This window comes from Lissotriton helveticus, chromosome 8 (assembly GCF_964261635.1).
Source record: "Lissotriton helveticus chromosome 8, aLisHel1.1, whole genome shotgun sequence".
Taxonomy (NCBI): Eukaryota; Metazoa; Chordata; class Amphibia; order Caudata; family Salamandridae; genus Lissotriton; species Lissotriton helveticus.
Genome location: NC_136069.1, coordinates 1144438262 through 1144451394, shown reverse-complemented (window position 1 = coordinate 1144451394; position 13133 = coordinate 1144438262). Strand labels below are relative to the sequence as shown.

Here is a 13133-nt window from a genome sequence, read left to right as displayed (position 1 = left end):
TCAGAAAGCCTTAATATAATACTTGATCCTAACAGTAAAGAACAAATCTTAGTTTCATGTGCAGGTGAGGACACAAAAAAGTGGGTTATCGATGAATTTCCTTCTGTCTTTTCAAGTGATATGGGAAAATTGAAAGGATTTACACACCATATCCGATTGAAAGATGATGCTATTCCCAGAGTACACAAAGCAAGGAATGTTCCGATGATTATTAGAGACGAAGTTAAAGAGGATTTGGAAAAATTACTTCATTCAAATGTAATTGAAACTGTAGAGGCAGCAGAATGGGTTTCTCCGTTGGTCGTAGCACGCAAGGCCAACGGAAAAGCCAGTCTATGTGTGGACTTGGGGTATTTGAATAGCCAAATTCTGATTGATCAATACCCACTTCCCCGCATTGATGAAATGTTGTCACTCACCAGGGATGCTAAGGTGTTTTCCACCTTAGACCTTTCTGCAGCTTATCACCAAATAGTCCTGGATCCTGACAGCAGACATTTGACATCGTTTTGCACTCCGTTTGGCTGCTTCAGATTTAAGCGTATGCCGTTCGGCTTGGCATCGGCCGCAGCGATATTTCAAAGGTTAATGTCTAGGTTATTTGGACACATGAGGAGGTGATTTTCTTCCAAGATGATATTTTGATCATGGGGAAGAACAAGTCTCATCATGATGCTTTACTTAGAGAGGTACATAAAATCCTAGCAGAAAACGGTTTAGTGGCAGAATTGAGTAAGTGCAAATTCTCAGAAAAATCGGTAACGTACCTGGGACATGAGATTTGTGAAGGGGGCATCAAGCCAAAAACGAAATTGGCTGAAGCTATTGTCAACTCTTCAGAACCTAAATCTAAGGATGAACTCAGATCGTTCTTAGGTCTGGCAGAGTTTTATTCAAAATTTGTCAACCAATTCTCACAGAAGACATTTGAAATGCGTATTTTAATGAAAAACAAGACACCTTTTGTTTGGAATGATAAGTGTAAGAAAGCTTTTCAAGAGATTAAGTCAGCCATAGTCAATGCTCCTATGTTGCAAGGGTTTGATCATTCTGCAAACACCTTCCTTACCACTGACGCTAGTGGTACTGGTTTAGGAAGTGTCCTTTCACAGGTTTCTGAGCAAGGTGCAGAGGTAGCAATTGCTTTTGCATCATGTTCTTTGTCACCTTGTGAAGAGAAGTATTCCGTCATTGAACGAGAAACTTTAGCCTGTGTTTGGGCAATGGAACATTTTCGTAAATTCATTTGGGAAAAACAGTTTACTCTTCGTTCGGATCATAAACCATTGACCAAGCTTCTAACCACTGAAGGTTTAAGTAGAGCATCAGCCAGGATTGTGAGGTTATCAATGAGACTTCAGGATTATATGTATACCATAGAATATGTTCCAGGAGTTAAAAATGTTGTTGCTGATTTTTTTCAGCAGACTTTCTTTGCCCATGAACGAAGTTGATCACAACTCATGGAACGATTACTGTGTGGCTGGAGTATTTTCTGGAACTCCGGGTTTGTCAAGGGAAGAATGGGAGAATGAGTGTGTGAAAGATATGGTTCTTGAGGGTGTTAAAGACAAAATTGCCAAAGGTTGGCATACTCATTCTAAGGCTGAAATTCAATACAAACCATTCTGGGAGGTCAGAGACGAACTAAGTGTTGATGGTACCTTTGTGTGCCGTGGTGAAAAACGTATTCCACCTGTTGGGGTGCATTCTAAAATCATTACGTTAGGACATGAGGGACACCCCGGTGTTTCAGGAACTAAGAAAAATATCAAGGCTTTATACTGGTGGCCTGGTATTGATTTAGAAATTGAAAGGTCTGTTCGGGAGTGTATTAGTTGTGAGTGTTCTGTCAAAAGTCAAAAGACACTCAATCCTCCAATGTCTTATCTGAGTTGCCCAGAGTTACCTTGGGAGGAATTAGCTTTAGACATTATGGGACCTATGACATGGCAGGACGAATCTGTGAAGTATATTTTAGTCTTGATTGACTTATTCTCAAGATTGATTGAATTGAAAGTTGTGGAAAAGGTTAATACTGATAGTCGTAACATTTTTGGATGAGTGTTTCATTAGGGAAGGCCTACCAGCTTCTATTTTTACTGACAACGGTGTACAGTTTAAGTCTGCCATGAAGGTATTCATGGAGTCTACAGGTGTCAAACAAAAATTCTCTGCTTTATATCACCCTCAAGGTAACTCAGTTGTTGAGAGAGTGAATAGAGTGATTAAAGGAACGCTGCAGTTGGCCAACAAGAGTAAAAAAGATTGGTGCAGTGAATTAGATAAGATGTTATGGTCTTATAGAATAACAGTACACAACACTTGTGGTGAGAGCCCTTTTGGTTTGATGAGGTAGATTTCCATATTGTAAACTTAACCCTGTTTGGATGGGTAGAAGTAAGAAATACAATTGGGATTCGGAGAAAGTCAAGGAAAACATTAGCAGGGCGCAAGGCAAGTGTAAATCTTATTATGATGAAAAACATGGAACCAAAGAAACACATGTTGATGTAGGTCAATTAGTCCGGGTCAAATTGTCAAAAAAGTTGGTAAACTCCAACCATTTTTTTCAGATCCAAGAACGATCACTAAAGTAATGCGCAACACAGTCATGTTAGATGATGGTTCTATACATCACATGAGCAAGATTGCTTTGGCCAGATTTTCTGGTTCTAAAAAAATAATGAAGGAAGGGGATAAGGGTGATGATGCTGAATTTTGGTGGTTATCTCCTGTTATATGTTCGGAGACAAGTAATCTTCATTCAGAGGCATGTACTCTCCAACCACCAACTCTTCAGTCTCAGCAGGATATTGCAACCAATGATGCTGCTTCAGTAAGTGAAGAGAATGTGAATTTAGGTTTGGAAGTTAATTCTGATTTAGGTCCACAGGATTCCACCATGGTTAGTTCTTCTATTAATGAAAATTTACACCATCAGATTTCCACCAAGAGTGGAAGAAAAGTAATGACTCCTAAATTTTTGGAGGATTAGGTTTGTAAATAGTGTGTTTATTATTCAGCTTCATTTATCTCTTAAATGATTTTTCTGTTTATTTATTTATTAAGAAGGGAGATGTGTTGTGATATGTATCTAGGTTAGTATCTGTGCAGAGATTAGTGTGTATAATGTAGAATGTCAGAATGTGATATGTAGTATTCTTAGAATGTAGAGAATGTTAGTGTGTCTTGTAGAAGGCTGACCAGACCTGAGTTGTTCCTCAAGCTGGCAGCACCTTTCGTATCTACTTACTTATTTTCTTCAATAAAGAACATTTGGATACTTCCTGTGTGAGCAGAGTCACTACAGGCGGTCGTACACTTCCAAACATGTCATCAAATGTACTTCTTAACACTTAGCTTCTCTGGTCTCGGGAGCATGCTATTTCTCTCTCTTGGCCTTCCTGCCGTATAGTCTGCACCCTGGCCTCAACAGTTGGGCTGCACGCTATTGGGACGGAATAGGGAATAGTCCTATGTATGGTAATAGACATGCAGTCCTGCCCTGAGCGTCCAACTGCACAGATGTCTGGATCCTGCTGCTGATTTTTGTTGTTGTGGGCAAACGCACATCATGTGTGTGCGCCATGATATAAGCCTGTCTTGTGGATTGCAGTCTTGCTGTACCCGAAGGGGTGCCCAATCACTACCCTCATAGTGACTAAATTCTAATACCTTTCCCAGGAGCTAAGCCGCACAAGTGAGGTGGTGGCAACATACTGTGTAGTGATCAGTAGGAGTTAATCGGTCCTTTTAGGTTTGGCCTGCACAGCACTTACGCTGTGCTTGTGAACTCTATTGTTTAGTATAAATCTTAAAAGGGGTTTACATCCCGTCCCTTCTTTCCATTGGTTCCCTTGTTTTCTGCTTTTCCTCCATTTCTATTGGCTGTAGCATACTATTTCCTGTTCTTTCTCGTGTGTTTGTCTTATCAGTCGCTGGTCACCCAACCACTGTTTTCATCCGCTTTTGAAGCTGAATTATTTAGGATGTTTTTGCCTGCACAGTGCTTACGCTCCTAGCCGAGAGCTCTCGGTGCTGCTCCCCTCTCATACTTTCATTCTGACGTGTCCGCTTCATGCCATCTCTTCTTTTTGTTGCACTAGTAAAGCCTCGGCCGCAGAACAGTGAGGCCCAGCTCAGACTGTTCTTGCTCTAGTCTTTATCTGACGTGTGTACATTCGGACAAGGGGGGGACTGGATTATTCGGCGGGTCCTCTAGGCGGAGTGCTCTGGAGGTGGAAATCGCAGCATGAGTGATTCACTGTCTCACTAACCACAGTTCACTTCACTTACTTCCCTTTGTAAGTCCTAGCAATCCGATGACTCCAGCAACTCTAGCAGCTTTCCCAGGCTTGTTGTAGCCTCCTAAGGCAGTTTAACATCTGGAACGGCTCTCAGGGGATCCGCTCTATGCACTGACAGCAGTGTCTCTGAGCCTGCACAGCTATCGCATGTCTGTGCTCTGAATATGCGGCTGTCTGTGCCCCGTGCGTGTGTGCAACAGTGGTCCCATGATCGATATCAGAGCCCGGGAATTTCGTGATGAGCAGTGGCACTGCCCAGCTTTCCAAAGCTCTGACGCCACCATCTTCTGAGCAACGAGGCAGGATGGCACTCGGAGGTTTTCATCTGCACAGCATACCACCACAAGCAGCACATTGCACAAGTACCGAATAAAGTGCTCCCCATCATAATCACACCGCTCTCGGCATGAGTTTTTTTTTTTATCAGAGACAGCACGTTTGACACAGGGTGAGATCTACTTGCATTTAAATGTTGTGCTGTTATGAGGATTCCTCTACAAATGTGATTGCTGGTTCCCTTCACCAGAGCATGCTTCCAAGCGGTATTCTGACAAGGCGGCGAACTGCATACTACTCTCACTGGCTGCCCAACGACGAATTCTCGCTACATAGCACTGTGATATCTTTCGGGATGAATGCTGCACTTTATAAATAAATAAAATGGTCAAATGGTTAAAAAAAATGGCTTCCAAGCGTCCATGTTAACTCCTAAATGGCAGGTTCTTCTACATGTACTCTGATTCCCAATAATCAAAAATTTTGGGTCAATCTGTTTCCTCTCTACAAGTTACTCTTCTTTAAGACCGGATTATTATATGAAACTGCTTATTTCGCAAGCACATTAGATTGTTGATGCTTTGCCCTGTAGATGCAGATTGTTGACACAACATGCATATCGTAAAAGGTATTTTGTGTAGTGTGCTATAATTAAAGAAATCCCCACTGTTATCTGTTCGCCTACATTTGCTTCTGACCCATATCAGATAGGACGACCTGTCTCAGTGTTCTACTGACTAGTCTCTTTTGTGTAATTTGTCCATATTCCTGACACCTCTCTGTGCTTGTTTGGTTTTTCCTCTGCCCTTCACCTAATGTCCCCATAGCTGCACCAATGTTTAGCGTACTTGTCTGGAGGAATTTTTTCTTTGTCTTCTGCCCTTTACCTAATCTCCCTGGATTATAGTACCACCAATAACTGCACCATATATTGCCTTTCTCAATTAACAAGTCCTAACTCTTTCACGGAGTTTGTCACTTATATTGCACATCTGCTCACCACACTACAACTTGCAACTAAAACAGCTTATTTATCACATAGGTGAGACATAATGTATTTACCAATGCTTGTTCACATGTGTCGCTGGAGTGAAGCCTGCAGGCTCACTTGCTTTTAAAAGTTCCACTGCTGTGTGCTTAGCACACCTTAGCTACATCAGAATAGAGTGAAGTGCTGGGCAGAAATGTGTATCTGCGCTGGGTGTTTGAATGCTTGGGAAGGGTGCCATACAGGGACAATACAGTTCTGAGTAGTGTGTGCATGGTAAATACAAGTGCTGGTTATATGTGTGCCTCTGAATGGTACAGTACTAGGAGGATATAGTACTGGGCAGTGTGTTTATGCTATATACTTGCACTGGGTGTATGCGTGCTGGTGGAGGGCCCTGGGTTTCATTTTGGGTGGCCCAGACTTACATGGTGAAGCATGGAGAGGAGGTAAAGATACCCCCTCACTTGCACCCAAGATAGATTTGTGTATTGCTGCTTTCCTGTAAGCTAGGTGGTGCACACAATGGGAAGGGAAGGACTGTGCCTCCCCTGGACACTTCAAAGAGTTAGCATTGATTCGGGGGAGGGGGGTCACGAGGAAGGGGCCTGGACATATCTCAGGAAGGAGATGGGGTTGATAAGAGAATCATTAAGAGTAGGGCTGGGAGCCCTGGGCTAACGTTTTGATGCACATATCACTGTGACTGACATCCAGGTGCGAACTCTAGTCCCTCCCATTGCCTGTGTTGTGGGACTATCAGCTTTGGAGACATCACTTCTGTGATGACCGACTACTTTACTAGAGGAAGACGAAACCTAGGAGCATGCACTTAAAAAGAAGCAGAACCCCCATATAAAGCATCAAAGAAACGCGACTGCGAGGGAGAGAGCCTGTGCCCGCCAAGTCCGCATGCACCCGACTCACCTGACTTGGATGGGGGCCGCTGCAAGCACCTGTGAAGGGGCGAGCTCCACTTCTGACTGAGCGCGGAAGATTTGATTCAGGCCTGAAGGCCCTGAGGGAACTTGGTGCTATATCAAGCATGTGTGCGCTGGAACACTATTGACTTTAAATCCGAGTCATACTTGACTCTTGAGATTCTGACTAGTGTTGTGCGTACCCTGGATGTCACAATTAGTGAATGGGGATTAACCACAATTGCTAAGGTGGGGAGTGAGTGGGGCAGGGAATCGATAGAGAAACCCTTCAGCCCCTACCTCCGGGGAGGACTGTGTAATTGTTCATGAAGCCTGTATTCTTCCTTGTGTGGTTAGCAGTTGGAATATAATGCTGCTTTTTTTCATAAGAGTGTATTTGTCTGGTCAATGCTTTAGTGCTGCTGCGTGCATTTTGAGTTGTTGGCCCATATTCACCAATCTTTATCCCCCTCTCATGCTCCCCCTCCAGGATTATTGGAGTGTTTGACCAGGTCTGCAGCGGAAAGTTAAGTGCAGAAGGAATACTTTGCAAAATTACTCAGAATCCATAGTAGGCCGGGCACGGAGACATCCGAAGTAAAAGGCTTCAATCCCCACAGTGGGGCCCAGTAGCCCTGTGACCCTCTGAAAGGGGTTCTGACACACTGTGCTTTACTTCTGGCTGCTGAGTCACCAAAACAAATTCTCACTGTCTGGATGAAACCGGGAATGCTGACAAAAAGTCAGAGAGCTGGGGTAGCAGACATGTCTTGCTGCCCAAGACCCATCGATGCTGCATACCCTCCTGCTAACCACCCCAGCAGTCTTCAACGCATTCACGATCCACGTAGCCTATCCCCTGCCGTCTTCAGACACCGGCTGACCCCTGGTCGCTTCGCCACCCTTTAGGGGGATGGGGATGTTGGTCCCATTTAGAGCAGAGCATTTCTGGTCTGTATGGGGCCTTCCTTGCAGCACACCCGATGGGCTCGTCCCGCTCTCACCCCCCACCCTTTTACTCTCTCCATGCGATCCAGTCCTGGCCCTCTTCTGTGGTAGGCCACTCTCCAGATGCTGGCTGCAGCTATGGCTTTGTTGCTGACGGTCAGGGGGTTAAAAATCTGCATGTGGCGTACAGCGTCTCTGATCTTTACAGGGCCATCACTGCATTGGATTATACAGGAGGGATCGCAAAGCTCAGCAAGATTTGTCTGCCATCTTCGGCTGCCCCTAGCCATCATGTTTTTGTTTTTCTAAGTGAGATGCCTACTGTGTTATTGAAGTCAGTCTGCATCTCACTCATGATGCCCAGATAGGCTTAAGTCAATCTGGGGTTTAATGTGTTTCCATCACGAGTGGATGATATGGCCTAGCGGTTTGGGGTGAACTGTTCCTTATGGAGGAGGAGCAAGACTGATTTGTAAATGGCTGGTGTCTTTCATGAGTGGTGTAGTGGGTAAGTAAACAATGGATTGGGATGCAGCCCAAGTATGTACCAGTTGCTGCAATTGATTCAAGCACTCCACCCGTAAAAAAATTTAGGTCGCCCATTTTTTTTTTCATTAGCTTGTCATTTTCTTTCGTAAATGCTGGTTTCTGATTTGTAAATAGGCCTGTTAGTCCCTCGTTAGTTCCGCCTTGTCCTCATTTGTAACCTCCCATGAGGACTGGCCCTTTTATTTCGGTTGTTACACGGTACGTCTTATTTACTCTGTAATTTTATTTAATGTTTTCTCCTACTGCAGTCACTACATTCTTTCCTGCAACATACAGCGCATTTAGCACGCCCTGTGCGTTTTCACGGGGAGCTTTCCCCCCAAAAAACATTTGTCAACTTGACGAACAAATGCTTTTTTGGGGGTAAAAGCGCCCCATACCGCACTTTCACTTTAATAGCGGCTGCACGGCACGTCTAAAGAAAGGGACGTGGCGTCCAGTGAAAGCGCAGCATGGGACGCTTGTAAACAACAAGCATTTTCAATGCAATAGGTCTCGCATTTTAGAAACTTTGACCTATTGATGTTGTAAATGACAATGCCTTTTATTATTGCAGGTTTTTTTAAACACACATAAAAGGCATTGCCATTTACAATGCCAGTAGCTCAAAATCTCGCAATGGCGAGACCTATTGCACTGCAAATGCTTGTTTTATTGTAGTAACTGAAGACCATGCCCTACTCCAAAATCCCACTGGCCTTGGTTGAAAGTTGTTACTTGAAGGCACTGGATGCAAGCAGACTAAGCACAGGGCATGGCTGAAGGCTACAACCTGCACTGGGTATGTACCGTGGCAGGTGTTGTGGGTGTGGGATGTAGGTACTGAGCACGATTGCTTCCCCCCCATCCAAAACCCCCCCCCCCCCATCCAAAAAAAATGGTCACATGGCAGCAGGCAGAACATAAACCCTGCTTGAGGGTAACCTATGTGAAGTAGGCCTGGCATAAGGGTGGTCATAATTGTCAGCCCATTGTGGCCATCTATGATCTGGCGGTGCTTGTCACTAGCCTAAATCTGTTCATGGTATACTGATGTAATTTGTGATGTAATATGAACAACTATGGGTTTTGTTATCCACCTAATGTTAGCCATGGCACAATGACAAATATTTGTGATACATATGGCATGTTGGTGCCCGCCCATGGCATAATGCTTTAGTAAGACCTTTTGTACCCCTTTTGTACCGCTTTGTTCGCCATAAGTTGGCAGGATATGCTCAGACGTGAGTCCCTTGCTCACTTTGCCACTGGATTCAAGCAAGCCTGGCTGTAGACGGCTGAAATGCCAGAAACCGGTCCTAGGAAGCTTGTTTTCGGTCCAGGGAAGGCATGGCTTGGCAGTTCGGGCTAGACTGTTCCCATGAGGCACAGGGTCAGACTGATTTGCATATGGCCATGTCTGAACTGGGGTGGCAGAGTGGGCTAAGGAACGGTGATGGATTAAACCCAGATCGGTTGACTGGGTGCGAGTGTTTGATTGGTTCTGATGCTCCGTCCATCACCACTCCCTTTTGTACCGCTTAGTAAGAGCTTCTGGCATCATGATGGTATTTCTTAGCATAGTGCAGGCATGAATCTATTCACAAGCAGTACTCCTTACATGCGAGTGTTGCTTGTTGAAGGTATTACACACTCCTAGTTATATAAATGTTTATACTGGGTTACATTCGTTCATCCATGTACTCAGTCCTCACTATACTTATTCATTCATTCATACATTCCCTTACTAACCCCTGTAATTATCTATGCACTCTTGTTTCCTTTAATCTATTGGTTGACACATTCTTGCCGTAATCAACTATTTCACTCAACCATACGAATACCCTTGAGCACCACGAAACAATAGTCCAATCCTTGATTACTGTTGACGCTAGTTTATTTAATAATTTCTCCACTCTATCCAACACTTGTTTCATCTCTAGACGTACTGCCTCAGGGCTAGAAGTCATACAATACATAAATTAGACATCAAATACTAATAGGGTGATTTTACACATGTGTGCAGTAAATGCCCAATGCTCAAAGTTCCTAAGGGACAGAAGTGGTGTCGAAACAATAGAGACTGACACATTATTCAGAGATGTGTGCCTGCAGATGAGTTTCCTAGCAATCAGTGAAACACTTCAACATCTAAAATATCCAGCCCTTTTAGCTTGGCCAGTGCTTGTTTTATATAACCCTATCTTCAGAAACAGTTTCTTGTACAAGCATTAGTGTCAATGTGCTGTTGACAAAACTTGCTACAGAGAGATCGCCTGAATTACTCTAATTGTGCACTATTTCTTTTTCATTTTTAGGTCTCCCCTACAGACCGTTTATTTCTCTCTGTGGTCGAAAGACCTATTGTAAACCATTACAAATTCCTAGAGTGGGCTTTGAGGCAGCCTATTGCTTACAATCGGTTGGCATTCTTGCCATTTTATTTGCTTTCTTCTTATTTCATGGCGTTCCCTCCTCTTCTTGTGCCTTTTCCTTCCCTTCTTGTACCTTTCTCTTCCCTGAAGCACTACTTCTTTACCTTTCTTTTGATTGTACGACTTGTATCCTTCCACTCTCACATTCAGGGAGTGCATGTGTTTTCTTCCTGTCTCCGCCGTGTGCTGCTTCCCTCCCCCCCCAAATACCCACCCCCATCTTTTGCACACTGGATGTTGCTCCTTACTCCCCACGCCTCTAGCTTGCCTATTCTTTCACTCACTCCAGCTTTTTTTCTTTACATTATCGGCAAAAAGCATTGGTAAAGCCAATAGGTCAAAAGAGTTAGACGTATTGGTTTTGCCAGCCATTGCTTGCTAATGGAGGTGTGTGCATGATAAAGTGGAACCCTATCAAATCTTACTTTGATCTACTTAAAAAAAATCTCTTAAGTGCTCCGAGAATAATTTCAATGTATATCATGTAGACCTTTAGTATAACTTATTTGAGTTTCAGTTACTGTATATCCTGTTCTTCACCGTTTGTTACTGAGTCGTAAGTTCATCAGACATGTTAGCCAGCAAACACAATCTGTGCTAATGACGTAAATATTTTGTCAACACTACTATATGTACCTATTGTCTGTGAGAGTCCTTACTGTCAGTTTAATCTAAAGTCAAGCTAGAAAAAGTTATGTATTAAAATTCAGTTGAAATCGTACTGCCCCACATATGCAAATTAGTAAGCTCACCAGATATACACCTTTGTGGCATTCCTCTATCACCTCTAACATTGGGTTAGATGCTACAGCTAGAAAATGGAAACTCATGGGTATCTTAACGGTTCACGATTTCTTGATTAATGGGACTGAAACTTCCTTTTCTGACTTAAAAGCGAAATATAATCTGCCCAACGGAGATTTTCTTAAGTATGCTCAATTATTTACTAAACTTAAATCCAACGTTGCTACTTTAGATCTCTCCAATATTCAATTATTTGAGCTGCTGAATAGACCTAATACAAGAATCGGCACCCTTTATGATACCCTTATGTGCGAAATTCGTGATGATCTAGAGAAAACAGAATTAAACTGGGTGGTGAAACTTGAAAACCCTGATGTTGATTTGTATAAATGTATAGAACTATCGAATCGCCTGCTCATGTCCAGCAATCTTAAAGCCCAGCTATATAAAACTGTGTTTAGTTTGTATTATACCCCACTTAAATTATTTACCTGGGGGAAAAGAGAAAATGACCTCTGTCCTAGATGCGCAATAGGTCCGGCGGATAATATTCACATGTTTAGTAGCTGTGGTAAGCTTGACTTAGTAAAAAGTATGATTGCAGATTATTGGTCGGTCATATTCTGGCATAGACTACCCGAATCTGACTGCTTATATTTAATGGGTTTTGATGGGTCCTTAACATTTACCAGAAACTAAAAAAGACTCGTCTTTATTGGTACGGCTATACTTAGAATAATTATCTCAGCTTGTTGGAAAGATTCTGCCCCCCTACTTTCCAAATGTGGCTAGCTCGCTTCCTAGCGGTTTGTAACTACGAGACATCGATTTATGCTACCAGAGGATTTAAAGCTAGGAAATTAGGCGAGGCTATTTGGGATCCTATATTGTTATGGCGGGAAGGCATAAATCCTACCATGAGAGTTAGTTAAAATTGTTTCTTTCTCTTTTGCTGCTAACCTTTTATTTATACCTCATTGTACTGATACTATTTCTTCCTGCCTTTGTACCTTTCTATGTAGGTGGAAATACACCCATGGATTTGTTTTTCTTTTATTTCTTATTCTTTATTCTTTCTATTATTCTTCTTCTGGTTCCTTCTTTCTCTTTTTATTATGTAATCATGTGCATCCAATGTACTGTCTTGGTTCAAATAAAAAAAAAAAAAATTAAAAAAAAAAGAAATCGTACTGCCCCTATATTTGTTTTTCGAAAGTAAAAGTTGACGTTCTTCAATGTTATTTTAATTTTTTTACAGGAAACTGGAAAATCAACATTGCTCCTATATGACAACATGCGCAACCAGTGGCTGAAGCTGGCTGCATGCTTTTGGGTGCTCTTTTTGCTGATGGTCGCGAGCAGATTTATCCCTTTGACGTTTACAGACCCTGACAGTAAGTAGACTTGAGTTTTGTTTGGGTGCTGTGTCCCTAATTGTATTTTTGAATATATATAAATGGCCCAGCTTCCACTGCAATGACTCGGCCATTGCTTTGTATGGTGTCTACATATGGCTGAAACAGAAGCCGGAATAATGAGCACAACAAAACTCTTCAGTATCCATGATCACCTTGGAATTGAGAAGTAAATGGTAAAGAAAAAGCCAAGACCCTAGAAAGAACAGTGTTGGAAGAGCTGGAGAACATTTGCCATATAGGGACGCACGATCTCAGGCAGCCACTAGTATGTCTTGTCGCTGTTAGGTTGCTCATCTCTTCAGGTTACTGAACCAGACTGTTTTTATTTTTTGTTTTCTTCGATTATCCTTGATCTCTTATTCTTTAGAGTTCTCTTAGATGAGTTTCCTCTTCTACATAGAAGACGTGCCAGCTGCCACCCAGGTTCTGCTTTGAGCACTGTTAAAGGAACCATTAAGCTCATCTTTTAAAACATGTGCTAATTAAATTAAGCACTTCATCAATGTTTCTGTTAATGTGATGGACCAAGAAGCAGTATCTATTGCTTAAGTGGTGTTTTAAAATCA

At 42.7% G+C, this 13133-nt stretch overlaps 1 protein-coding gene across 3 annotated transcripts in view; it reads left to right on the top strand.

Annotated features, from left to right (window-relative positions):
- Positions 1 to 13133, top strand: part of CHST10 (carbohydrate sulfotransferase 10) — a 188666-nt gene that overhangs the window by 18679 nt on the left and 156854 nt on the right. For all 3 annotated transcript variants that reach the window (XM_078658020.1, XM_078658021.1, XM_078658022.1), the window contains one exon: positions 12408 to 12543. In XM_078658020.1, coding sequence (XP_078514146.1) covers positions 12408 to 12543 — 136 coding nt within the window. The remainder of the gene's footprint in view (positions 1 to 12407; positions 12544 to 13133) is intronic.